The 25138-nt window shown below is 42.6% G+C and overlaps 1 protein-coding gene across 1 annotated transcript in view; it reads right to left on the bottom strand.

The window, feature by feature from the left end:
* LOC120066643 (protein kinase C-binding protein NELL2-like) overlaps nucleotides 1-25138 on the bottom strand; it is a 110918-nt gene that overhangs the window by 52704 nt on the left and 33076 nt on the right. The window contains exons 13-15 of the mRNA XM_039018074.1: nucleotides 20502-20627; nucleotides 3498-3620; nucleotides 3125-3220 (exon numbers count right to left, since the gene is read on the bottom strand). Coding sequence (XP_038874002.1) covers nucleotides 3125-3220; nucleotides 3498-3620; nucleotides 20502-20627 — 345 coding nt within the window. The remainder of the gene's footprint in view (nucleotides 1-3124; nucleotides 3221-3497; nucleotides 3621-20501; nucleotides 20628-25138) is intronic.

The raw sequence follows: 25138 nt of genomic DNA, 5'->3' as shown, positions 1-25138 counted from the left end.
CGTGTTATGCGGTAAAGCGCACGGTGTCCCCAGTACGCGTGCTTAGCCCAGTGCGGGCTATTCCACCTTGCCGCACTGGTAGGGCTAGGTTGGGCATCGAGCCGGATGCCATGAAGCCGGCCCAACGTATCTGGCCTCCAGTACGTCTCCTCGGGCCGGCGTACATGGCACCAGCCTTACAGGTGGTGTCCCCGGTTCGCCTGCATAGCCCAGTGCGGGTTATTCCACCTCGCCGCACTGGCAGGGCTACGGGGACCATTCAACCTGGTAAGGTTGGAGAGGCTTGGTGCTCAAGAGCGCGTGTCCTCCTTCACGGTCCGGCATATCCGGCGCCACCTTCCCACCCCAGCTCAGTACCACCAGTGCCTACTCCACGCACCAGGCTTCCAGTGCGTTTCCAGAGCCCTGTTCCTCCTCCACGCACTCTCCCTATGGTGCGTGTCTCCAGCTCAGTGCCTCCAGTTCCGGTACCACGCACCAGGCCTACTGTGCGCCTCAGCAGGTCAGAGTCGGCCGTCTGCCCAACGCCGCCTGCACTGCTCGTCTGTCCAGCGCCGTCTGAACTGCCTGCCTGCCCAGCACCATCTGAGCCATCCGTCTGCCCAGCGCCGTCTGAGCCATCTGTCTGCCCAGCGCCGTCTGAGCCATCTGTCTGCCCAGCGCCGTCTGAGCCATCCGTCTGCCCAGCGCCGTCTGAGCCATCCGTCTGCCCAGCGCCGTCTGAGCCATCCGTCTGCCCAGCGCCGTCTGAGCCATCCGTCTGCCCAGCGCCATCTGAGCCATCCGTCTGCCACGAGCCTTCAGAGCCGCCCGTCTGTCCCGAGCCATTAGAGCCGTCCGTCAGTCAGGAGCCGCTAGAGCCGTCCGTCAGTCAGGAGCCGCTAGAGCCGCCAGCCAGTCAGGAGCTGCCAGAGACGCCAGCCAGTCAGGAGCTGCCAGAGACGCCAGCCAGTCAGGAGCTGCCAGAGACGCCAGCCAGTCAGGAGCTGCCAGAGACGCCAGCCAGTCAGGAGCTGCCAGATCCGCCAGCCAGTCAGGAGCTGCCAGATCCGCCAGCCAGTCAGGAGCTGCCAGAACTGCCCTTCAGTCATGAGCTGCCCTCCAGTCATGAGCTGCCCTCCAGTCATGAGCTGCCCTCCAGTCATGAGCTGCCCTCCAGTCATGAGCTGCCCTCCAGTCATGAGCTGCCCTCCAGTCATGAGCTGCCACTCAGTCCGGAGCTGCCACTCAGTCCGGAGCTGCCCCTTATCCTGGTGCTGCCCCTTATCCTGGTGCTGCCCCTTATCCTGGTGCTGCCCCTTATCCTGGTGCTGCCCCTCAGTCAACTGCTACCCCTCAGTCAACTGCTACCCCTCAGTCTGTTACTGCCTTTTGGAATAGCGGGATTGACATGGAGGGTGAATATTGGGAGGAGGCCACGGAAGCGGGGGTTGACTATGGTGGGGTGGGGACCACGACCAGCGCCAGAGCCGCCACCGTGGACAGACGCCCACCCAGACCCTCCCCTAGACTTTGTGCTGGTGCGCCCGGAGTTCGCACCTTAAGGGGGGGGTTCTGTCACGTTCCTGACCTGTTTTCCTTTGTTATGTATTTGTTTTAGTTGGTCAGGGCGTGAATTGGGTGGGTTGGTCTAGGTTTCTATTTCTATGTGGGGTTTTGTGTTCGGCCTGGTATGATTCTCAATCAGAGACAGGTGTGTATCGTTTGTCTCTGATTGAGAGTCATACTAAGGCAGCCAGGGTTTCACTGGTGGTTTGTGGGTGTTTGTTCCTGTGTCAGCGTTTGGGCCACACAGGACTGTTGCAGGTTAGTCACGTTTGTTATTTTGTTAATTTGTAGTGTTTGTTGGTTTGCCATTAAATAATGAACACTTACCAATCCGCATCTTGGTCCGATCCATGCTCCTCCTCGTCTGAGGAGGAGAACGACTACGATAGCCGTTACAATGACCCCAGTAAGACTAGCTGTCGCTACTGGCGTCGGCTATTGGGGATCCTAATAAATCACATATAATGCTTGGCCAAGACAAAGATAAAAATTATGCACTATAACGCACAGTGCATCAGTGTCAGTGAGCTATTGTAATTAATATCAGGTGTGATGCAGACAGAGTCATTCCCATAGTGCTGCAACTGCAGTTCAAATCCTCAAATGGCCCATTAGAACAGGAACTAGCTCATTAGTCACCACAGAACAGAACCCAGCCACACAGGGGATAAAGGAGGATGAACAGGGCAAATGGGGAAAGTAAGAGCCATGTATTTATGGATAATGGTTCTGGGGAAACTGAAGACTGGTGCTTTTTGTGAAAACAACAGCTGGTGAATAGTGGAAATAGCTCAGTAACACTTTAGTTATACACTCTAAAAACGAGGGGTTCAACAAGGTTTCTTCTAAAATCCTCAAAGTTCTTCAAAGAACCTTAGGGTACTTGGCACTGAAAATTGCCCACAAACGGTTTTTCCAAGAACCCAATAGGAGGTGGGGTTCATCGAGGAACCTCCTAATTGCCCAACTGAAACATTTGGATTTTAATTTGAAAGGACTGAAAAATGTAAAGATCTCCTCAATTTAAGGTAAGGTTTGTCCCTTATATGAACTAAATTAAAGGGTTATTCAAATACCTTATTTCAATTTGAAGGACCCCTAAAGGATACTCCAGCAACCTTTTCTTTTTAAAGTGTATCACATGTCATTTTTACAGTGAGCGTGTAAAGACGGTCAGTAAGTACAGATAGGGCCAACACTTAGAATGGACATCAGTCTCATTTGATGTCTCAGTCAAATGCCTTCCAATAGAACACAAGACAATTGCAAGTTGCTACAATAAGTATTTTAAACAAGCATGCAGATGACATCATGGGCTCTGAGGATCCGAGCTCAGGCTGTTATATTGAGAGAACTAAATAAATTCTGACACCAAAGTGATGATAACACTGAAAGTATCATCTTAAGAATTTTTATCAAACAACGTCTCATCTTGAGTCATTCCTTCTTCAAATACAAATCAAATCTATCTAGAGAACACCACAGCTCACCTCTTCCCTCCTCTTTTATATTCTGTGTAGTCTTGATGCAGTGTTTAAATTAGAGGACTGCAGACTAGACAGAGAGGAAGTCTTACCTGTCTCACAGCTCTTCCCTGTGAAGCCTTGCTGGCAGATGCAGTTGTTTGGGGAGATGCAGGTTCCTCCATTCTGGCACAGGCCATTGCACATCGCTAGAGGACCACAGGTATCACACAGCCATTATTCAATATTAACATAGATAGATTACAATTTTAATTAGGACTGTAGTATGTATTTGGATACAGTTGATGGGCTCATTTACTAATGTGATTTAATATATCATTACAGTTCTTAAACATTTGTCTTAGTAATGATTAATGTAATTGAGAGAGATAAAATAATGACGTACTTTTGGGACGTTAGTAATGGTCTACAAGAGACTATCTGTACTGTATCTGTCTGTGTGTGGTTCTGGTCAGTGGAGCTTACCTTTGCAGACGGTGCCGTTACCAGTGTATCCTGGCTTACAGGAGCAACTGTGCCCTCCCACCTTGTTGAAACAGAGGGCATTCTGGTCGCAGCTGTGTAGTCCACTCACACACTCATCATGCTCTGGAACAGAAAAACAAACAGACAGAACAGCACCTTTAAGACCAAAACAAAACTTCACCTTACACAGGTCAATCCCACCATAACAGCACCTGAGCCAAACTAAACGTCACCTTACACAAGTCAATAACACCAAAACAAAACCTTACCTGGCCCTCTATTTTACAGAGGCCAATCACACCTTAACAGCACCTTTGAGACCAAAACAAAACCACCTTAGAAAGGTGAATCACACCTTAGCAGGACCTTTGAGACCAAAACAAAACCACCTTAGAAAGGTGAATCACACCTTAGCAGGACCTTTGAGACCAAAACAAAACCACCTTAGAAAGGTGAATCACACCTTAGCAGGACCTTTGAGACCAAAACAAAACCACCTTAGAAAGGTGAATCACACCTTAGCAGGACCTTTGAGACCAAAACAAAACCACCTTAGAAAGGTGAATCACACCTTAGCAGCACCTTTAAGACTACAACTAAAGTTCACCTCCTACAGGTCAATCACACTGAAACAGCACCATTAAGACCAAAACAAAAATTCACCTTCACAGGTCATCCACACCTTAGCAGCACCTTTAAGACCAAAACAAAACTTCACCTGGCCTTCTTTATGTGACTCGTTTCAGAAAACTAGGTGTATGTTGCACGTCACTACCTCACAGAAGCGGCATTTGAACGTAAACATGTATTGTTTTATAAAAATGCGTTTTTGGCAGAAATGCCTTCCGGAACATGTGAACTTTCATGTGCCTTAACAACAAACATGTATTCCATCCATAAAAACGATTCAAATTGTTAAATTACGAGGCTAGTTGGTTTAGGGGGCCCGCTACGTTATATCTTCCATGTTCCATGTTTCTGTCTGTAATGTGAGCTGTTCAGTATGTGTTGACAGTCCTTTCTACCGTGCCGTTTTTGAAAGATATAACGTTAGCCATCGAGAACTACAAAAGTTTAGCTAATTTTCCCAACAACATTGATGCCCTGAATTTAGCAGGCTCTATCGACAGATCAGTTACTTTCTGCACACGCCATGGTCAGTGTGAACTGGAGTGACTTGACACAACGCTGGCCAAACAAGATGTATCTAGAAACAAAACAGAGTTAAATGGTGCCAGTCTGCCATGAAGCGTTCATCCATGTATATGTGTAAGAGTCAAGCTACATTTTAGTGTAAGTTTTTACGTTTTTAATTTGGACAGAAAGTCATTTTTATTGCAAGTTAAAGCATACTGTTAGTTAGTTAGCAAACATTAGCTTGCTGGCTCGCTAGCTAAAATTACGTGTATGATCTGTGTAGTAATATTATTCAAATCAGAAACCTATTTGCCTTGCTTGTTATAGCCTAATGTTAGCTAGCTAACATTGAACCTAGTTTGTTAGCTTTAGCTAACTGCAGATTCATACTACAGCTATGACAATTTTTGTATTGGTAGTAGTATGAGTTGGGATTATAACGGTTCATTGTTTATCTAGCTAGCTACATGTCTAAACCAAAGACTCCACTTCGGCCGGATTATTACATGACCCATCAAATTAGCCAGGTGTGTCTGGGGGTGATTACGGCCATCTATTGTATTTCATGAACATGTGTACATGTCTGGACATTAGTGACCCATCCACTTAGTAGATGTGTCTGGGAGGTGGTTATAGCATTTCCTTCACATGACCCACCAATAGAGACAAGTGGGTCGGGTAAGTGTCATCTAATAATGATCAAATATTTTATCTGGACACTTTCTGTTTTTGATATTGCTAATATACAAGTAACCACTTCACTGTACTGTTTACACCTTCTGTATCCTGTGCATGTGACAAATAAACTTAGATTTAATTTGATATAGCGTGTGTTTACCACATGGCCTCACCTGTGAATCCAAAGAGATGGGTGGGGCTAAGGCTTAAGAGGGTGTGAACGATGCTGAATGGGTGTAGACAAAGAAGAGCTTTCCAGTAGGTGTACCAAAACATTCAAGGACCATTTTCTTAAAAGTGGGGTTACAAGTTTATCAACTTTCAAAGTATAATTACTTTCCCATTGTTCCTCAATTGCAGTGTATGATATACAATTTTCTAGCTCTGATTCTCTACTTTTATCCAATGTTAAAAACACCATTTCAAATGTGGCTACATAAGATTGAATCGAGGTGGTCGGTCACATTTTGCAGAGGCCAATCACACCTTAACAGCACCTTTTAGACCAAAACAAAAACTTCACACTTCCCCTCTATCCAGAGACCAATCCCATTTTAACAGCAGGAGACAGAGGCAGACAAACCTGTATCTGACTCCCACCCACGCAAACCTATCTCGGAATCTATCTATCTATCCTCCCTCACTCACATTGCAAGTTAAACGAGCAATTTCTGCTGCATGCCCTCGAACTGACCATGAACACACAGTGAGATTTTTATACCACGGGAACACAGGAATACATCTATTCTGTGTGGAGCTTTGCAGAGGTTTTATAATTGTTGCTTCGTGATAAGTATTTGCTTACTGTATACTACTTAAGGCAGTTGGTTACTAAACTTTTGGGTGTTGTGACTTTACAAAAACTACTGGAAACTTCATGTGAACCATTATTACATGAACAAAACTAAACTTAGATGACTCAGTCTCTAGAATGACACAAAAAAAGTTAGGTCCCAAAGGACGCAAACCTGGCATTAGTTATTGTCACGCCCTGACCTTAGAGATCCTTTTTATGTCTCTATTTTGGTTTGGTCAGGGCGTGAGTTGGGGTGGGAATTCTATGTTTTGTTTCTATGATTTTCTATTTCTATGTTTTGGCCGGGTATGGTTCTCAATCAGGGACAGCTGTCTATCGTTGTCTTTGATTGGGAACCATATTTAGGTAGCCTTTTTTCCCACCTGTCTTTGTGGGAAGTTGACTTTGTTTATGGCACTTTGCCTTTGACCTTCACGGTTTGTTTGTGTAGTGTTTTTTTGTTTTGTTTGGCGTCATTTTGATAAAATAAAGAAAATGTACGCTGACCACGCTGTACCTTGGTCCTCATCTTTCAACAGCCGTGACAGTTATCCATCTCCTTTTGGCAGAGAGAATGTTCTAGTCCTGATTGAGTCTGCTCTGCAGTGTGAAATTACAGAACCAGAAATAGTTGATCAAATCTATCAATAATACTAGAGGAAAACCTATGGGACATAACATTGTATTGCTTATCTCTGGGTAACACTTTGTCCTCTTTCCACTTGTGTTAGTGGATTTCTGGGCCATCCTAAGCCTGGCAGGGGACTAAAATATCACATTCAGCTCTCTCTCCTGTGCTCACGTACGGACTAGCTCTCATGAATCTTACTAAACAATGAGAATAAAGAACAGTATTCATATATTTTGTAGCCCTTTACACTCGTACCCCTATATACGGTTGAAGTCAGAAGTTTACATACATTTAGGTTGGAGTCATTAAAACTTGTTTTTCAACCACTCCACAAATTTCTTGTTAACAAACTATAGTTTTGGCAAGTCGGTTAGGACATCTACTTTGTGCATGACACAAGTAATTTTTCCAACAATTGTTTACAGAGATTATTTCACTTATAATTCACTGTATAACAATTCCAGTGGGTCAGAAGTTTACATACACCAAGTTGACTGTGCCTTTAAACAGCTTGGAAAATTCCAGAAAATTATGTCATGGCTTTAGAAGCTTCTGATAGGCAAATTGACATCATTTGAGTCAATAGGTGTACCTGTGGATGTATTTCAAGGCCTACCTTCAAACTCAGTGACTCTTTGCTTGACATCATGGGAAAATCTAAAGAAATCAGCCAAGACCTCAGAAAAAAAATTGTAGACCTCCACAAGTCTGGTTCATCCTTGGGGAGCAATTTCCAAATGCCTGAAGGTACCACGTTCATCTCTACAAACAATTGTACGCAAGTATAAACACCATGGGACCACGCAGCCGTCATACCGCTCAGAGACACGTTCTGCCTCCTAGAGATGAACGTACTTTGGTGTGAAAAGTGTTATAATAGATTTGAATAAAATCCTGGATTTTATCTTTATATATAGAATAAAATCTATATACTGGGCAGTGTCAGAGGAAGGCCCAAAAAATTGTCAAAGACTCCAGTCACCCAAGTCATAGACTGCTCTCTCTGCTACACCATGGCAAGTGGTACCGGAGCACCAAGTCTCGATCAAAATGGCTACTTAACAGCTTCTACAGCCCAAGCCATAAGAATTCTGAACAATTGATCAAATGGTCACCGGACTACTTACATTGACCCCCCCCCCCCCCCTTTGATTTTATACTGCTGCTACTCGTTGTTTATTATCTATTCATAGTCACTTTACCCCTATCTTCATATACAAATTACCTCAACTAACCTGTACCCCCGCACATTTACTCGGTACCGGTACCCCCTGTATATAGCCTCGTTATTGTTATTTTATTGTGTTACTTTTTATTACATTTTTTACTTTATTTAGTAAATATTTTCTTAACTCTATTTATTGAACTGCATTGTTGGTTAAGGGCTTGTAAGTGAGCATTTCACTTGTATTCGGCGCATGAGACATACAATTTGATTTGAGTCCAAATGTGCACTTCACATTTCCATATCATAAAACTTGTCATATACAGTGTCAACGTTTATGATCGTTATGTTTGATGTACAGTTACAAGATGACATGGCGTCATACCCCGGGTTGTTCAGAACAGAATGAGCCTATGTTTGTCAATTGTGATGAAAGTTTGCCAGGGCACACGCAGCTGAATGCACTCATGGCTCCTTTCTAAGCTCACCAAAATGTGGATCTGTTTGCCTCAATTACATTGTGAAAGCTATTGTGAATTTTCCAGTACAATGCTCCGGTATTTGTGAAATACGATTGACCGAATATTTCCACGACAAAGCCTAACACTGTAACATCATATTTTAAAACTTAGCTAGTCATGTTGGAAATAGAACAGGCTTTCAAATTTTATTTATTTATTTTTTATTTCACCTTTATTTAACCAGGTAGGCAAATTGAGAACACGTTCTCATTTACAATTGCGACCTGGCCAAGATAAAGCAAAGCAGTTCGATACATACAACAACACATAGTTACACATGGAGTAGAACAAACATACAGTCAATAATACAGTGAAAAAATAAGTCTATATACAATGTGAGCAAGTGAGGTGAGATAAGGGAGGTGAAGGCAAACAAAATATATATAAAAATAAATAAAAATATAAAAAGGCCATGGTGGCGAAGTAAATACAATATAGCATGTAAAAAAAACACTGGAATGGTTGGTTTGCAGTGGAAGAAAGTGCAAAGTAGAGATAGAAATAATGGGGTGCAAAGGAGCAAAAATAAATAAATGAATACAGTAGGTAAAGAGGTAGTTGTTTGGGCTAAATTATAGATGGGCTATGTACAGGTGCAGTAATCTATGAGCTGCTCTGACAGCTGGTGCTTAAAGCTAGTGAGGGAGATAAGTGTTTCCAATTTCAGAGATTTTTGTAGTTTGTTCCAGTCATTGGCAGCAGAGAACTGGAAGGAGAGGCGGCCAAAGGAAGAATTGGTTTTGGGGGTGACCAGAGAGATATACCTGCTGGAGCGCGTGCTACAGGTAGGTGCCCACAAATGATGCCCACCTGACCCTGATTGCGATTTATAATGGACCATTTTTGTATTTACGTAAACAACAACAGTAATTGTCTGATGTCGGAGATGCAGGGCTGTGTTCCAAACAAAACAATTACAAGTGTGCTCTAGTTCCTCAACGGCACAGCTAGAAGAGCAAAAAAAATGTGTATGTGTTACACCTGTGCTGGCTTGTTCATCTCGTTAGTTGGAAGGTGTTTCACCTGTTCTGGCCCAGGTGATATTTAAGAGTGGCTGGCCCAGTGTTCCAGTTGTCTTGAGAGATGTGAAGGGTCTTTTAGCTAGAAAAATATTCCTTTGTCTAACGGTCCCTGTTTTTGTTTTCCTAAACTTTTTAGTTTGCTTCCTGTCTCTAAGTTTGGTGTGGGTTTTTCTTTTGTTTGGCTCTTAGGGGCAAATTTTATGGGTGCCCATGGTGGGTGTCTTTTAGGTCCCAGTTGTTGTTGCTATGCAACTTTCAGTGGACACCCCCATGAGTGTCTTTCATAACCCCTCCTATAACCCCACCTGTTTCATTTAAAATTCATAATTTTACTTTAGGCTACTAACAACAAGAGCACTTTGTACTGGAGTCTATTTCTTCCTATTCAAGAAATAAGAGGTGGGCCTACCTGTTTGACAGACTAAATCAATCTACTATCCGTAGATTTTATCAGCCAATTATTTCAGTCACCATGCACTCCTTAAATACTTCAGTGTCAGTGAAGGGCTTGGTGTGTTAAGTTAAAACCAGGGCTCAAATTGAAGGGGTATGTGAGGGTATTGTGGCTTTTGTGAAAGAAAATGTCTAAAAGCATAGGCTACCCCTTGTTAGCTTACATGTTAGAAAGAATGTGATGGACCTGATTATATGAAGCGATCTATAATGACGCTTTAGTCTGCAATGCTAGAAACAACCTGTATAACGCAGAGGAAAGACGTGACTCCGACGCATATGGGATTTATTTTGTCTGTCTCTATGCCATTCAGAGACTGAGTTACAACCTTCTTTAGCTGAGGAGACAAAAAATGTACTTTGCTTGGGAAGTAATGTGTGATTCTGTCACTATCAACTGACGTTCAACATTTTCAAAGGCTATTAAACAACATACTTAACTCTAAATCAGTCAGGAGCAAGCCAGGTAGCCTAAGAAGGAATGTGTGTCAAGAACTGCAACGCTGCTGGGTTTTTCACGCTCAACAGTTTTCAGTGTGTATCAAGAATTGTCCAACACCCAACACACATCCAGCAAACTTGACACAACTGTGGGAAGCAATGGAGTCAACGTGGGCCAGCATCCCTGTGGAACACTTGACACATTGTAGAGTCCATGCCCTGACGAAAAATATTATACATTTCAACTCTATATCTGGCATGGTACAGGTGTCTTTTTCTGCCCATAACCATGTGTGTGAGGTGTATACTTCTGTTTCAAGGTAGATTTGTTTAAGACTACAATAGCCTGTATAGAAGTTAAAACGTGCTTTTGTGTTATTAAAAAAGATTCTACTTGTCTCCAGTTATGATAATTACGTAGAATTTGATGAAATGTGTTCATAAAAGGCCATTTTTTTCTCAGACTGCAAATAAGACGATAGATAATGGAGATCTTTTCACCCTTACCATGGACAGGGTGGTCTGCGAATCCACAACCTTCTGTTTACTTTGCCATGTACTGCTTACAAAATGAAGAGCCGTTTTTAAAACTGTATATCTAAGACTCTGGTCTGTGCTAGGAATTAGGGTAAACGGTAGGCACGTTCTCTTCTATCCACTATGTTTTAATTATTATTTTAGGTATAGGGGAGGGTCACTTGTTTTCCTTCAAGCGTTCAGGGAGGGTCTGGTAAAAATACATTTTACTGAAGGGATGGCCATCCATTTTCATTTCAAAGGTCCGATTTTCCCACATTTTCCAGGAATAGTCTTATCGTATTACTGAATGTAGCCAGAGTATTTTCATATTTTGCTTTCAACGCAGCGAAAAATACAGCAAATGTAAAATGCACATAAAATCAAGTGTAATATTTGAATTCAGTCTTGTGCCAGGTGAACTGTTGTGTCCTAACCTTTCATCTAAATACTTCCATATATGACAGACTTCTACAATTGTACTATACAGCTAACCCAACAAATGCAGGACCCTCAAACTTGAACGTCTCGTATGTGAGAAGGATGGATGGGATGTGAGTCAGAATGTGTGCCACAGGAGAGACCTGAGCTCCATCCATTTCATTGTCATCATCCCATCCATTACATCTCCTGAACAGTATCGGGCTCAAACAAATTGAAAGTGACATGGTGATGAGCTCCTCCTTTGAGCATATGATGTATATATGACAGAGTGAAGGACGTGGAGGAAGACTGGTCCTGCTGCTGCTGCACTGTATCACACCTGCTGATGTCCTGAATTAAAACCTGCCTGTGCTGGCTCCCAAATGACACCCTATTCCCCATATAGCACATTATTTGCACATTTACCCTGGTCAAAAGGAGTGTACTATAAAGGGAGTAGGGTGCCATTTGGGATGCATCCCTGGTCTGAGTCCCCACCGAGACAGGCAGCATATAAAACTGTAATATAAGAGGGGAGTAAAAAGAGAGAGGAGATTTGCCCAAGGTCACATCTGTCTATGCCTGCCGGGCCCAGTAGAGCAGCGTGCCATCACTCTGAATCGTCAGGATGGAGGGATTGGCAGACAAGGTGTGTGTGTGTGTGTGTGTGTCTGTGTAAGGTTTTTCTTCCTGACTTGTGCTGCTCATGCTGCAGACAGATAAACAATCAATTATTTACAGGCTGTCACCAGGGATCCCTTGGTAGCGTGCTGCTGTCCTCTCCTCCATCTCCTGCTGCTACAGCACACTGTCTGGCTGGCTGACTGGCTGACTGGCTGACTAGAGCCTCAGCCCAGCCCAGCCCGGAGCCTACTCAGCCTTTGTCCAACAAACTGACTGACACACTGTCTCTAAAACTGCATCAGGCCGTGGGAAAACAGTCACTGTAACAGTTAATACAGTCACTGCATGGAGATACTTACAAACCCATGGACAACTCTGAGAGCGACTCATTGATCTTTATGCTAAATGTAGATATTCTGGGGCCTTGACAGGCACATCATAATAACATGTCTAAATGTGAAGGCTGTGTTGAAACAGTGTTCGTTTGTTTTCCATATTTGAGAGAGTATCAAATTCATCATTAGATTCACTATCTGAGATGGAATAGATTGTGAACAAAGCGTGAAAGGACGGGGAAGAGAGACAGGGGCCAAGGCACACTATTTTCCCATAATCCTCTGCCAGGCCCTTTGACTTCACACAGTGGATGTCATCCTCTCTAATCTTCACTGCCCACCGATCCCCACCTCCGCCCTCCTTTTCTCATTCCCTCCCTCCCTTTCTTCTAGCTTTGAGGCCAGAGCTGGTCTGGTTATCATAGGATTAGAGTGGGGGCACATACACACCCCTCACACCCCTCCACACACAACTCAGGACAGCAGCACTCTAATAACATTCAAAGGCCGCAGCACACAGCCAATCTGCCACCTTTCATGGATAAACCACTAATCTCTAGGAGCGAGGAGCACGCTCCAGGCACTTTGGGGAGGGAGGAAGAGAGGAGGGCTATCTTGACCTTCAACATCAAGGGTAAAATGCTAGTCAAAGAGCAGGAGAACGTTGGATGCTCCTTTCTTTCATGGTTCTATTGGACATGGAGGAAAGGGGTTGTGTTGAGGCTTTGGTAAAACATATTTCATTTGGAGAAGAACATGAAGTCAGTGTGGCTGCGGAATGAGTCTGTCGCCGGCTGGGAATTGAACTAGTGACCTCCTTCACTGAAGGGTGTATTATGTAAATTTCATGTCCACTTCAACCCACTGGCTCCAAAGACCCATGGACATGTGAACCCAGAACCTTATGCTGTTACTGTAGAACATCTCTCTGAGTTTAGCCTTTCCTGCAGTCAAATGATCAAATCGCCCTCTAGTGGCCTCATGGGTGGAATGTTATTCATATTTTTCATAATTTCATAATTACATGTATTTATTTTGTACCCCGAAAATACGGTGCTTCTATGTCAGTGTAATATTCGGATTGAACCTCAAAATTGAATACATTGGAACTCTATATGTGACAGTACGGATGCCTTCTTTTTTAAGCCCATAACAATGTGTGTGAGGTGTTTACTTTTGTTTCAAAGTAGATTTGTTTAAGACTACCAAGAAACACTCTGTGTGACCCTGATTTATCCCACTGTAGTAAAATGTTATTCTAGAATTACTGTTAAATGGCTGCAGCCCGGTGTCGGTACACTTATGACAACAGCCAGCTCAAGTTCAGGGCGCGAAATTCAAAATATATATTTTTTTAAATATTTAACTTTCACACATTAACAAGTCCAATACAGCATATGAAAGGTACACATCTTGTGAATCCAGCCAACATGTCCGATTTTTAAAATGTTTTACAGCGAAAACACCACGTATATTTATGTTAGCTCACCACCAAATACAAAAAAGGACAGACATTTTTCACAGCACAGGTAGCATGCACAAAGCCAACCTAACTAACCAAGAACCAACCAAACTAACCAACAAACAACTTCATCAGATGACAGTCTTATAACATGTTATTCAATAAATCTATGTTTTGTTCGAAAAATGTGCATATTTCAGGTATAAATCATAGTTTACATTGCAGCTACAATCAGAAATTGCACCGAAAGCAGCCAGAATAATTACAGACACCAACGTCAAATACCTAATTACTCATCATAAAACATTTCTGAAAAATACATAGTGTACAGCAAATGAAAGACAGGCATCTTGTGATTCCAGTCAATATTTCCGATTTATTAAGTGTTTTACAGCGAAAACACAATATAGCGTTATATTAGCTTACCACAATAGCCAAAAACACAAGCAATTTCCCAGTAGCAAAAGTTAGCGATCGTAACAAACAAGCAAAAGATATATAATTTTTGACTAACCTTGATTTTCTTCATCAGATGACAGTCCTATAACATCAGGTTATACATACACTTATGTTTTGTTCGAAAATGTGCATATTTAGAGCTGAAATCAATGGTTATACATTGTGCTAACTTAGCTACTTTTTCCCACAACGCCCGGATTTTTTTCGGACACTTTTTCTGACACACATATTCTGACCAAATAGCTATTCATAAACATAACTAAAACATACATGTTGTATAGGAAATGATAGATCCATTAGTTCTTAATGAAATCGCAGTGTTAGAATTCTAAAAAATAACTTCATTACGACATCCAGCTTCGGTATAGCTAGAGTACCCAAAAGTTGGGCGCCCACGACTAGTTCACATGTACGACAGATATATGAAATAGCATCATAAAATGTTTCTTACTTTTGCTGATCTTTCATCAGAATGTTGGACAAGGGGTCCTTTGTCGGGAACAATCGTTGTTTGGATTTAGAACGGACTCTTTCCCTCTTGAATTAGCAAGCGCACTAGCCAAGTGGCGCGAATCTCTCCATCGTCAACAAAGTCAGAGAACGGAACACGGCAAAACTCCCGAAAAAATTTCAATAATCTGATTAAACTATATTGAAAAAACATACTTTACGATGATATGGTCACATGTATCAAATAAAATCAAAGCCGGAGATAGTAGTCGCCTATAACGGCAGCTAAACAGAAGGCAAATCCAGGTCCCTTGACGCGCTCTCCAGGAAACAGGAAATGGGGTACACGTCATACAAAGAGCTTGTATTCCACTTCAGACCAAGATAAACACTAAATTTCTTCTCTCACCGCCTCTTGACATCCAGGGGAAGGTCTCTGAAGTGCATGTATACTAATACGTATCATGCCCATTTATAGGCAGGAAGTAGAACGGAGCCTCGATTTCAGACTTTCCACTTCCTGGTCAGGAAGTTTGTGCCAAATGAGTTCTGTTTGACTCACAGATATAATTCAAATGGTTTTAGAAACTAGAGAGTGTTTTCTATCCAATAGTAATAATAATATGCATATTGTACGAGCAAGAATTGAGTACGAGGCCGTTTGAAATGGGCACCTTTTATCTGGCTACTCAATACTCGCCCTGCAGCCCAAACAGGTTAAAATTGTAGAGTAACTAAATGAAATAAGTGTAGTCTTTCTTACTCACTATACCTGAATGTGTAACTGTAATCTTTTCTTTCTCAATGTGCGGACTAGTATAGCTACACTAGTATAGATACATGCACTTATGGAGAAATAAGGGTATCATTAGGCTACCTGTACATTATTTATGCTGAGTGTGCAATCTATTAATTGCTAAAATCCATGGAGAAAAAGAAAGATCCTCATATTTCATCCAAATGAGTTATTATAATGGACGTGGGAGATATGTGGTTAGTTTAGTGTTTTGTTGAGCTGGTGCAATATTTATTTTCTAAGCCACTTGGGGAATAGCCCATTACCTATGGACCTTGTTCAAACAGAAACAGATGTTTGATTGCCATTAATAACGAACAGAACCCTCTGGCTAGCTTAGAGCACAACCCCTATCTCAAATATATCACTGAACAACCAGAATGGGGGAGATAGCCTACTCTGGATCTAAACATGAATCTATTGTAGGATGGAGTGCCTTGTGTATGTTCTCTAATGTTATCAAATGTCGGTTTGATTTGATTTAGACACATATGGGTCCTCGGACACGTTTTGAATTAAGTCCAATTTAACCATAATTCATCTTTTTAATATTGGAATAAGAGGTGGAGAGTAGCTCTATATGAACGATTCTATATCATGCGCTGAGGCAATGATTGTGAATGTACACTGATAGTCCAATAACTCAGAGAGATTACGACAATAACTTTACTGTAGTAGGCAGAAAGTCATTACATCAGCCCCCCTGAATACGCCTCAGTTTAATCATGAAATTGGCTTTTATAGGGAAATGCACAACTGAATTTTGACTTGAAGGCATTTTAATAAGAATCTATGTGTAATACATAGTAACAAAAATATATCCACTGGGCTATGGTATTAATCATCATTGTAAATCGGTGAAACAAATGGGTTGCAGAAGAGGATACATATTACTTAGACAATAACATTTGCATCCGGCTCATAGATACATAGAAATATAACTGTGAGTGGAATATAAATTCCGGGTGTGTCTAAGGAAAACACATGGAAAAAGACTGAGTAGGCAAGGTGTGTCTCTTCTTCACTGAATAAATCAGAGAACAAAAGATGAGTGAGAATTCTCCTGATTATTCCTTCTGAAACAATTCTGAAATACAGACAGCCTCAAACCCCCTATTAACATATCCTCTTCTCATTCCCATTCCCATTGACGAGGGAAAAACTCACCAGAGGTATGGATAGATGGCAGGCAGGAAATGTAAAAACTCTGCCGTGTTGTTGCATTGTCTTGGTGGGACTTAGACTCTTACTGCTTCATTCAAACCCAGAAGCTCAGCGGGGAGGGATGGCTGGGGGAGGGATGGCTGGGGGGAGGGAGGGAAGCAGCACTGCAGCGGGCCTGAATCCTCTCTCTCTGCATCCCAAATGGCACCATTGGTACTACGGTACTCTGGTAAAAAGTAGCACATTATAACGGGAATACGGTGCCATTTAGGACCAGCCCTTCTTTCTGGCATGTCTCAACCCAGGCAGGCAGCTCCTCTACTTTGCATTCTGTCTCCTTCCTTCTCTTCTCTCTCTGCCTCCTCTCCTCCATGCTGAGTTACTGTGCATTAGTGCAAATTGCTTTTTTAATTACAGATGGAGAAGGAATGTGTTGTGCAGCCTCCTCTTCAGAGATGGCACACTACCTCATAACTCACACTGTAAGCAACTCTCAGAAATCATGACGACCACACCCATACTGTACCTACAGTGGCAAGAAAAAGTATGTGAACCCTTTGGAATTACCTGAATTTCTGCATAAATTGGTCATCAAATTTGATCTGATCTTCATCTAAGTCACAACAATAGAAAAACACAGTCTGCTTAAACTAATACCACACAAATTATTGTATTTTTCTTGTCTATATTGAATACATCATTTAAACATTCACAGTGTAGGTTGGGAAAAGTATGTGAACCCCTAGGCTAATGACTTATCCAAAAGCTAATTGGAGTCAGGAGTCAGTCCAATCAATGAGTTGAGATTGGAGATGTTGGTTAGAGCTGCCCTGCCCTATAAAAAACATTCACAAAATTTGAGTTTGCTATTCACAAGAAGCATTGCCTGATGTGAACCATGCCTCAAACAAAAGAGACCTCAGAAGACTTGCATAAAGTTGGAACGGGTTACAAAAGTATCTCTAAAAGCATTGATGTTCATCAGTCCACGGTAAGACAAATTGGCTATAGATGGAGGAAGTTCAGCACTGTTGCTACTCTCCCTATGAGTGGTCGTCCTGCAAAGATGACTGCAAGAGCACAGCACAGAATGCTCAATGAGGTTAAGAAGAATCCTAGAGTGTTAGCTGAAGACTTACAGAAATCTCTGGAACATCCTAACATCTCTGTTGACAAGTCTACGATACGTAAAACACTAAACAAGAATGGTGTTCATGGGAGGACACCACGGAAGAAGCCACTGCTGTCCAAAAAAAACATTGCTGCATGTCTGAAGTTCGCAAAAGAGCACCTGGATGTTCCACAGCGCTACTGCCAAAATATTCTGTGGACAGATTAAACTACAGTTGAGTTGTTTGGAAGGAACACACAACACTATGTGTGGTGAAAAAATGGCACAGCACAGCACACCAACATCAAAACCTCATCCCAACTGTAAAGTATGGTGGAGGGAGTATCATGGTTTGGGGCTGCTTTGCTGCCTCAGGGCATGAACAGCTTGCTATCATCAACGGAAAAATGAATTCCCAAGCTTATCAAGACATTTTGCAGGAGAATGTAAGGCTATCTGTCCGCCAATTGAAGCTTAACAGAAGTTGGGTGATGCAACAGGACAACGACCCAAAACACAAAAGTAAATCAACAACAAAATGGCTTCAACAGAAGAAAATACGCCTTCTGGAGTGGCCCAGTCATAGTCCTGACCTCAACCCAATTGAGGGCGCTATGACATGACCTCAAGAGAGCGGTTCACACTAGACATCCCAAAATTCCTGCTGACCGTTGTGCAGGTCTGATTAACAACTACAGAAAACATTTGGTTGAGGTTATTGCTGCCAAAGGAGGGTCAACCAGTTATTACTTTTTGCACCCTACACTGTGAATGTTTACACGGTGTGTTCAATAAAGACATGAAAACGTATAGTGTGTTATTAGTTTAAGCAGACTGTGTTTGTCTACTGTTGGGATTTAGATGAAGATTTAGATGAACATTTTATAACCAATTTATGCAGAAATCCAGGTAATTCCAAAGGGTTCACATACTTTTTCTTGCCACTGTATCAACAAGATCTCGTAGTTCCCCTTCAAAATTCGACAACAGTGAACGTCTATTTTTTACGCATTCATTCCGCGTGGTTACAGGGTTGAAACAGAAACAACTCAAAGGTAAACATTAATTCCAAGTGGAGGACCTTGTGCATTTCAGGTAAAATAACAACCCAATGTTTATATCACAGGACAAATAAGTTAGCAATAGCAAGCTAGCTAGCTAGCTAAATGGCCATGAATGTTTCATCCGTTTTGACCTGTCCCCATATCGGTGGTTCAGAGTTCATTTGATATTTCAACCTGTGCGTCCTGATCGTGTCTGGACAAAATCAACACGCGGACACACACGCGTGCCTGGCCTAGGCAGCATGTAAGCCTCATGAGTTCGTGCCCAGTGCTGGGCTTTTCTTTTTCTTTTCTTTTTGTGAGCAGCATACAATATACAGCATCCATGTTCTCGGGACCTTTTCAAATGTCCAAAATCGCTGTCTATTTCTAGTGACCAGCCTGGTATCTATACCATTGAGTAATCTCTTCAAATGAAAGGAGACATGGGCCTGCTGTTCAATAACAATAGTAGTCATGGAGTTAATTCAAATGTACTTTTTTTACCTTAACAATATTGTTTACTGTAAAGAGTTGATTAGAATGACAAAGAAAACAGTGGTGGTTTGTCAACAATTTGTGGTAAATTGAGAATCCAAGGCTTGATAATCTAATGATCTTCATTAAATCATGACAGGGGCACTGCAGTGCAGTCACAAAGGATTAGGCCTATTTAAGTTAAAGTTCAAGTAGTTTAATTGCCATTTGCTCGTTCTCACCATGTTCCAGGTTTGTGTCTATTAATTTCCTAGAGAAAAACATAGAATATAGAAGAAATGGTAAGCTTTTTTTGCTGTAGTATCATTCTCTTCTGAAAACAGCAGATGCAAATTTAGTAAATCTGGCCTAACACAGCAAAAGGCCATGCACTTTTAACTCCTTCTAGTAAACCGCACAAACGAACCACACTTGGAGTGTTTTTAACCGCGAACCATGACATTGTTATCAACTCTATATACGACATAACGGAAGAGAAAAGCCGGACAAAATAGGCGGAATGAACACAAAGATAATTGTAGATTTTGTCAGTATAATCGTGGTCAGATGCACATTAATGCTGAGTTCTTACTCAATCTACCATTGGAATTGAATGGTGTAATTGCGGCGTTTCTCAATCATACAGTTATTACACGACGCAATGTATTCAGAAATCTGCTCTGTAATCAGCACAAAGCAAACGCAGCCAATAGCCTCCCAAAATCAATACTAATTCATACCAGTATTCATCTAAGATGCACCGGCCCGGGCTAATGCCATCTAATTCTACCACACTATAAAGCAGCAAAGTGGACAGAATTACAAACATTCCTTTTTGATTTGTGTGCATATGACTTTCATGTGGCCTGCGGTAATCAGACCAAATCCAATAGGAGCGACTCAAACCCTGACATTAATTTCTATACATGAGCATTAAATTAATGAGCTATGCATAATTACTGTAGCCTATTGAGGCAACAGATTCCTTCACTGATAGCGTCCGTGGCTATGCAGTGTTTAAAGTGATTTTCACATTATGATATGTTCTGCAGGTGATATAAAAAGCCTCACAATCATGAGTCACACGCAAACACGCACGCACACGCACACACACACACACACACACACACACACACACACACACACACACACACACACACACACACACACACACACACACACACACACACACTCCCAATGCAGCTTTCAACAGTTTAGTGTGAAGCCATAAACATGAAACAAGTACAGTATGGGTTTCTGGTAGCAGCTATAAGACAGTCTGCCAGAAGAAAGAACTCACCTGTGCAGGAGTAGTCATCAATCCTGATGTATCCCCTGTGACAGATGCACATGAAGGATCCGGGGGTGTTGACACACACGGTGTTCTCCCTGCAGTAGTGCTTCCCCTCCGCACACTCGTCGATATCTACAGTGAGGAGAGAGGGAGACCAGGGTGAGCAGGTCACGCATGGTCAACACTAGGCTCCTCTAACTGGGGCTCCACTAAAGACCTAGTTCAGACCCCAGTTCAGCCTTAACGCCTCATAGAGAGAGACAGGGAGAGCCCATGGAAAGTGTATCTTCATCAGTGGAGACCCTGGGGGAAATAAGGGGGAGGAGAGGGAAACAGGCAGCTGTGGTTCTACTGTAGATGTTCCATGTACTCAAAGTAGAACATCCTTTACTCTTACTGTGGTCTACGTACTGTGTTTAATGGGGTAGTCAGGTAGTCAATTCCCATTTGGTCCAACCTCCCAAAACTCTATATATCTTTTATTTATGCATCATGACACTCCACGAAGCAGTAGATTCAATATTGTATTCATTTATTCATAATCCCATTAGCTGCTAACCTTTAGTAACAGCAACTCTTCGTGGTCCACAAAGAAACAGCCAAGTTGAAAGCGTCTTACACGAGACGCAGTATCTCCATGAAACTGACGGGGCTAAGCAGATGTTCACATTGTGATGCAACGTAGTGCAATGCAAACAGAGCTCAACTGTATTAATATGGCAGTGGTGCTGGGCTACTGTAGATTGCAATACGCCAAATGTAAATAGACCAACTGTGAAAACCCAACTGGAGTTGAGATAGAGGTCCTTGACCTGAAGTAATTTATTCACTCTGTGTTTAAACACATGTGCACCTTAGGCTACTCACTCTCTGCTTCCTTGCCAACCATATTTGAAAACATCATCATTTGATATGAAAATGCATTGTATTTGCATCTCATTTACCCGCTTACATGTCCTTGGTTGCCTCTTCCAACCACCACAGCATACACCATCTCTGGCTGTGCTGTATTCAAATCCACTCTACTTGACTCTCTGCTTTTGCCCCAGCTCTTGATCATTCCTTCTATTCAACCATCCACTGAATACCAGATAACACACAATGAATCCCACCAATTATTGAACACGTCGCCCACTAAATGAGTTGGCCTTCACTAAATGAACCATGTTACTGGCTGTGAGAGGGGGATGGAGAGTGAGATGAGGGGGGGGGGGAGAAAGAGGAGAGAGAGAGAGAGAGAGAGGTACGGACTGTTTCTCCACAGCGGGCAGCTATAGCGGGCGGTAACCTTGAGCGGGGGCCCTAGGTGACACTTGTTCTGGCTTGCGATTGGCTGTCTAAGCGGCGGCTTTGATTTAGAGCCTATTAACTGTAGGACGTCATCCGTCTTTCCCCCCGTGACACACATAACGCTCGATTAAAAAATATGTTGGAACGTGTCTGCGTAGTGGACGACGGGGCTCGCTGTCCAAGCGGCCAGCGAGGGAGCATGAACAATCTCCATCCACATTAGTCCAGTCCATTTCCTTGATTGGCCTGTCACTACAGCGACATGCGATGTGCCACCCTAAAAGAATGACAGAGGCACCGGCGGCTTTTATCTCTCAATGGAATGATCTGGATCAAGTCATTGGCACACTGGATGGATGGGCTCTCCCTCTTCCCCCCCCCCCCCCCCCCCCCCCTCTCTACAAAGGCTGAATCAATCCCAGTCATACGTAGACGAGCCAGAGGTTAATTTGTTTAAGAGGACAGTCTTATGTACTTGTATGTACAGGATACATATGGCATACACTGTTCAAGCAAATGCTTACTGGCAGGTTCCTTCGCGACAATGCAACAACAATAAGAAATAAGAAAAGATAAGAATACGAAACATAATTGTAATCAGTGTCATTTCAACTCAATAGCTGGAGTAGTTTCTTTGTCATTACATTAAAACATAACAGTGGCAGACATAATGTGTAGACTCAGTCATATCAATTCAGATAGAATTCATATTCCAGTTGTTGCACATGCTGGTCATTCCAGAGCCATAAAACGCCCCTGTGGATTCCTAATGTGGAGCGGCCTCCTATCTGTCAACCATACTGCTGTGTGGAAGTCTGGGAGTCAGGAGATAACAGTGGCATCCCTGTTGGAGGGCCCACAAAGACTCCCAGACCACCCCATGCTGCCAACAGCCTCTCTCTGCTGCCTGGGCTCATTTACCCAAACAGTTGATGTAAAATCTCTACTACTGCTACTGAAATGGGCTGCCAGATTGTTTGCTGATATTCTCACACAGTTCCCAGAGTCCCCCACCACGGCAGGGCTAGTAGTCAGAGGAAAGACAACGGCTGTGTGTCTCAACAGACTGAGCAGTAAAGCAACTCAATGAAATTCACCACAGCACAGTTAGCTAGCCCTCGACTGTGAACGGAGTATAAAGACAGGCTACTCTGTTTGGAGAGATTTTAAGTAGACATTTCTGTCTTTCAGACAATTCACTACGTGCTTACTGTATGTATTATGTTCCTAACGATTCTATGTATTATGATAACAAAGGAGGTGCTCAATATGTCTAGGCAGTACCCCACTTATTGTGCTACTATTGCCTCAACAGTAGGAGCGAGAGTCAATGTAACTCCATTTTCTTTATTTAGCAAAGTCTGCTGCCGTAATTGATAAAGGAGTGAACAATTTTTTAATCCGCTTGTTTCTTTATTGTTAAAATCCCCAGAGCCTCCGTTTATTTCCAAACTACATGTTTTATTCACTCTACCCAAACGGGCCTCTCAGTAAAACAACTAGGAGGCCATTACTATCTCTTCAGAACAATTACCTAAACATTGGTAGAGAGATGATATGCTTTGCTGCTTGTGTTTTAATGGGCGAGAGACAAGAAAATGTGGTGCTCAACATCTCTTCATCTCTTCCAAACACCAGGTAATTATTTCCTCAATGAGTGATCTTTTAAAAAGACCAAAACAAACATGGAAAAGCCTCAAACTGTTTTGGGAAGCGAGACAATTAACACAATGGATTGAAAAGAAGCACATTAGGATGCAACAACAGTTCTGTCTCCGTTTAAAAAGCAGAGGCATTGTCTTTTTAGCAGGGCAATAACCACAAGTGATAAATCACAGGGCAAATGAAGTGAGAGGAATTAGCCCAGTACAGTACCTGAGTTTAGAATAATGGACTGGTATGAACAAACTCACCAGACAATGAGGAATGCTGTGTGTGTGTGTGTGTGTGTGTGTGTGTGTGTGTGTGTGTGTGTGTGTGTGTGTGTGTGTGTGTGTGTGTGTGTGTGTGTGTGTGTGTGTGTGTGTGTGTGTGTGTGTGTGTGTGTGTGTGTGTGCCACAACAAGCTAGGTTAATGCTAATGTGTTTTATGGAATAAACTCCTTGCTTATGCTATCAAACATCCCCCTAGGCAAAAACTGGTTGAATGAACATTGTTTCCACGTCATTTCTACAACAAAAATCCTATGTGATGACGGTGAATCAATGTGGGGAAACGGATTGGATTTGCAAAACGTCATCAACGCAAGAGAATTTCGTCTTTTTTTCACCCACACTTTAACCTAAATACATAGTAATTGTTTTTGTTGGATTCACATTCGTTGACAACTCAACCAAATGTAAATCAAAACTATCTGTGACCAGTGGGATGTTAGGAAATGATGGTGACATTTGGCTGACGGAGTGAGTGGGCTTACTCTCCTTCCTGAGATTTGCCTCTTTGCATGAATCAATGAATCCCCACCATCATCTGTCATCCTTCTCTCTGCATCCCAGAGAAGGTGCAGAGGTCTAACCAATGAATAACAGGTGGTAGTAGCGCTAGGTAATGCTAACAAACAGAGGGAAGTGTCTCTGCCTGGTGATTTTTGAGGGATAGGAGCGCTGTTGTTGTCGTGTACTGTTGCTATTTCCACACTGGCCTGGTTTTCAGCACGGCAGGGTGTTTTGTCAGCTCTCGTGGTGTTTGCACGCTCACACACAGAGAGTGTTGGATGTTGCTGGCACACAGCGGGTTGGGATGGTGCAGTTTGTGTGTGTGTGTGTGTGTATGTGTGTGTGTGTGTGTGTATGTGTCAGACCTCAGGCTCATCCCAGCAGTGATTGTGATGTGGGATGAGCCATCCCACTGGGTATACACTGGTTGAATCAATGTTGTTACCACGTTATTTCAATGAAATGACGTAGAATCAACGTGGAAAAGACGTTTATTTGGCGCCTGTGCCTAGTAGGATGCTCTTTGGTAAATGCCAATTAGCCCCCCTCTATCTTGTGACATTAAAACAAACAGCAAAATGCAACAGGCTACCTAGTTATCACTGGATGGGATACAACCAGTGCTTAATTTAATCCGTCACTTCTCAGTTTTGGCCTGTTTTGTTCCGGGAACCTATTTGCCAGGATCCGGTACCTCTCGTGGCATGAAAATGAATTGTCCCTGTTTGCAATGTAAACATTATAACTAAAGCAATCAGAGTTCATTTGAGTTGCCTCCTCTGTAATTCTCCTGTCTAATGTGAAAACGTAGCTTTTCAGCCCACGCCTGATATTCTAAGAATTGATTCGGGTTGGGCCAGGTTTATGGTTTCCGCAACATTGTAGCCTAAAGGCAAACGTGTGGCCGTTGCTGTGGT

The sequence above is a fragment of the Salvelinus namaycush genome, chromosome 21 (genome assembly GCF_016432855.1).
Source record: "Salvelinus namaycush isolate Seneca chromosome 21, SaNama_1.0, whole genome shotgun sequence".
NCBI classification, from domain to species: domain Eukaryota; kingdom Metazoa; phylum Chordata; class Actinopteri; order Salmoniformes; family Salmonidae; genus Salvelinus; species Salvelinus namaycush.
The sequence above is the reverse complement of the archived record's forward strand: the minus strand, read 5'-3'. Positions and strand labels throughout refer to the sequence as shown.